Raw genomic sequence first — 2,880 nt, 5'->3', positions numbered from 1 at the left:
GAGACAAATAGGGACAGATTTTAAATATTGCTCTTACAAACTTAGAAAGTTGATAGAATAATAGGTTTTGCATTAGCGTGAATTTCCTGAAGGATGCGGAATCTTAAACTCAAATGCTTGTCATTATTTAATGACTTTAACCCTCAGCTATTTGCCAGAAAAGTACAGAGCTTAGGAGAAACACACCAAAAATATGAGGCAAAAATCTGGACATTCTGCGAAATCTGTACAGTTGAGAGGTGTGTAGTGTGTGTGTAAACACACACACACGTAAAAATTGTAGTTCGGTCCTAGCTCTTCAACAAATTATATTTTGTCGTCTAATTTAAGTACATTTGAAAGCAAATTAAGACATTTTCCTAAATGTAGCCTTTCACTGAGAAGGAAAAGCGGAAAAGGGATAGCGGTTTACCATACAAAAAGTGCAGTTATATTATAAACTACCTCACAGCGTTAAATTGCCTTACCACGCACCCTTTATAAACAAGACAACGCAAAAAGTTTCCTCTTCGAGCAATGACAAGCGTTAACTTAAGCTGCTCTAAAACGTCAGCTTCAGTTTGACATTTAAAATTAAACTGAGAAAATAAACACGACCTGGCTCATAAAAAGCGTAAAATTGCCAGTTACATCCCACCATCCAAAAATATATTTATCTGCGATAACAAGAAGAGCGCGTCCTGGTTGCAAATGTAGACATAGGCAGCCTGCGTCATAGTGACGTCCCTATATTTCAGGCTGTCATAAGAACACAGCTTAGTTCTTTAAAAGCAGGAGATGAGAGCATAAGGACAGCACTACAAGGTGGAAACAGACATCTGAAATCAAAGCCAAGCATCGAATCCACCTCCCATTGGATTGCACAGCGCGCTGCTTCGCAAGCTGAAGCGCTAAAGCAAAACTGCTGAGCCCCAGCCTGTTCATAACACCACGAGAACGCGCTCTGTCTGCTCCAGCACTAGCTTTCCCGAGCAGCTGCTAACCCCTGGATGCACAGTAGCCAGCTCAATAGGAGCTGGAAGACGAGTAACTTTTGCAGAAAAATAAAGAGCAAGCAAAGGAACATGAATGACTTTAAAATTGCATTGCTGGGCTGTGAAGGAGCTGGCAAATCAGGTAAATACTTTTATTTGATTTTAGTAATTTATTTTTTTTTTGCTTGCTTGATTTTTATACTGTTGGCTTTTAGCGATTTGATAATATGTCAATAATAAGAACAAGAAGCATACATATATAGCACATTTTGAGTGAGTAACATAAAATATATGGTATTTTTAAGCGGAATGCATTACTTTATGCACATGGGAATGAAAACAGCATTTGCCATTCCAAGAAGCAAAGTCGCTCGTCACATTTTAGCATTAACTTTATTTGTTTTGCTTTGATGTGGCATTTTCCTACTGTAATAATAACCCACTGGCGTGTTTTACTGTTTTTCAGCACTTGTGGTGCGATTTCTCACCAGGCGTTTCATCGGAGAGTATGCGTCTAATACAGGTAGGCATATTTACAAGTGTATTTTATGTTATAATGGATGTAGCTTTAGCAATAACTGAGACATGGATGGCACTTTGAAATCTTACACATTGTATCACTTCACATATGTATGGTGGTGCAATCTGTATATACAGTTGATTTATATGCAGTTGAAAAAGTGTTATAGTAAATTATAACATTATTAAAGTAAAATATAGTATAATTACTAGGTGTAATGAATATGCACAGAAATTATTAGTGTTCATAGTCTTGCATCTTCCATCAGATCAGGGACTGGTGCAAAGTTCTTAATATTGTACTGCGTGTGTGTGTGCGTGTGTGTGTAAGCATCTCTTTGAAGTTTGACACTACCCATGTACTTAAGCAGAATGCTAAGAAGTGCTCATCTTCTGCTTCCGTGGTTCTTCTTTCAGAGGAGTCCTGATACAACACTCAGTGTAGAAAGAGACAATATACCCATCCATTTTAACAAATCAGACTGATTTTTTTCCATTCCTGCATTAGTATGCATAGGGAAACACAAGAGCTTCTTAAGTGTCCCCAGTTGTTCATTCAAGTGAAGGCAAATTTTATTTTTGTCAGTATATGAGTTTTAACTTACGGAGTTGTGTTTTGTGCTATTGCTGATTTTTTTTTTTTTTTTTTTTGTTCTGATAAGTGGAATGGTTGGTCTTCATTGCATTTTTATGTTGCTTTACAGAATGTTTTTACAGGAAACGTGTGTCTTTTGATGGGAAACCAGTGAACCTTGAGATCTATGACCCATGCTCACAGGTAAGTGTTCACCTTCCCTCACACGCAGTGAAATGTATTATTTAAAGGCATATAGCCAGGGATTTACACCTTAGAGATACTAAATTTGATTGTTTTTTTTTTTTTGTTTGTTTTTTTGAGAGCTTTTTATTCATAGTATTTTGAAACTTAGAAGTAACAGACTGAAAACAACTACTGTATGTTTTATTACTGGATGCAGTTAGTGGACAGCAAATAAAATCAGATGATTGCTTTATGAATTTTGAGAGCAGACAGTTGGCAAATGGACTGTGATTTGAGGCAGTTTACTTTATTAGTTTTTTAGCAACTTTATTCATCGCATCATTAAATTTGATACATGAAAGTATCTTTAGCTGTTTGGGTCAGAATATATATTCCATATGGCAGATGTATGAAAACACCGTGAATAGCATAGTTGGCTGTTCTCATAACATGATATGAAATATAACACATTTAAGCTTTCTGATCCTTTTCTTACTGAATCACTTTTAGCTAATACAGTGTTAAGGCATGCTGTACTGCTTTTGACTGACATTGACTACAGATAAATAACTATGTAGCTTCAATGGTCTGCTGTCTCAGGAAAGGATTCACATTTATGTAGATCTG

The 2,880-nt window shown here is 36.4% G+C and overlaps 1 protein-coding gene across 1 annotated transcript in view; it reads left to right on the top strand.

Annotated features, from left to right (window-relative positions):
- The first annotated feature begins 779 nt into the window (after window positions 1-779).
- Window positions 780-2,880, top strand: part of RERGL (RERG like) — a 6,973-nt gene continuing 4,872 nt past the window's right edge. The window contains exons 1-3 of the mRNA XM_044088226.1: window positions 780-1,116; window positions 1,441-1,497; window positions 2,198-2,271. Coding sequence (XP_043944161.1) covers window positions 990-1,116; window positions 1,441-1,497; window positions 2,198-2,271 — 258 coding nt within the window. The 5' untranslated portion in view covers window positions 780-989. The remainder of the gene's footprint in view (window positions 1,117-1,440; window positions 1,498-2,197; window positions 2,272-2,880) is intronic.

This window comes from Protopterus annectens, chromosome 11.part0 (genome assembly GCF_019279795.1).
Source record: "Protopterus annectens isolate FY-2018-M chromosome 11.part0, PAN1.0, whole genome shotgun sequence".
NCBI lineage: Eukaryota > Metazoa > Chordata > Ceratodontiformes > Protopteridae > Protopterus > Protopterus annectens.
Note: the sequence above shows the minus strand (reverse complement) of the source record. Positions and strands in the feature narration are given on the sequence as shown.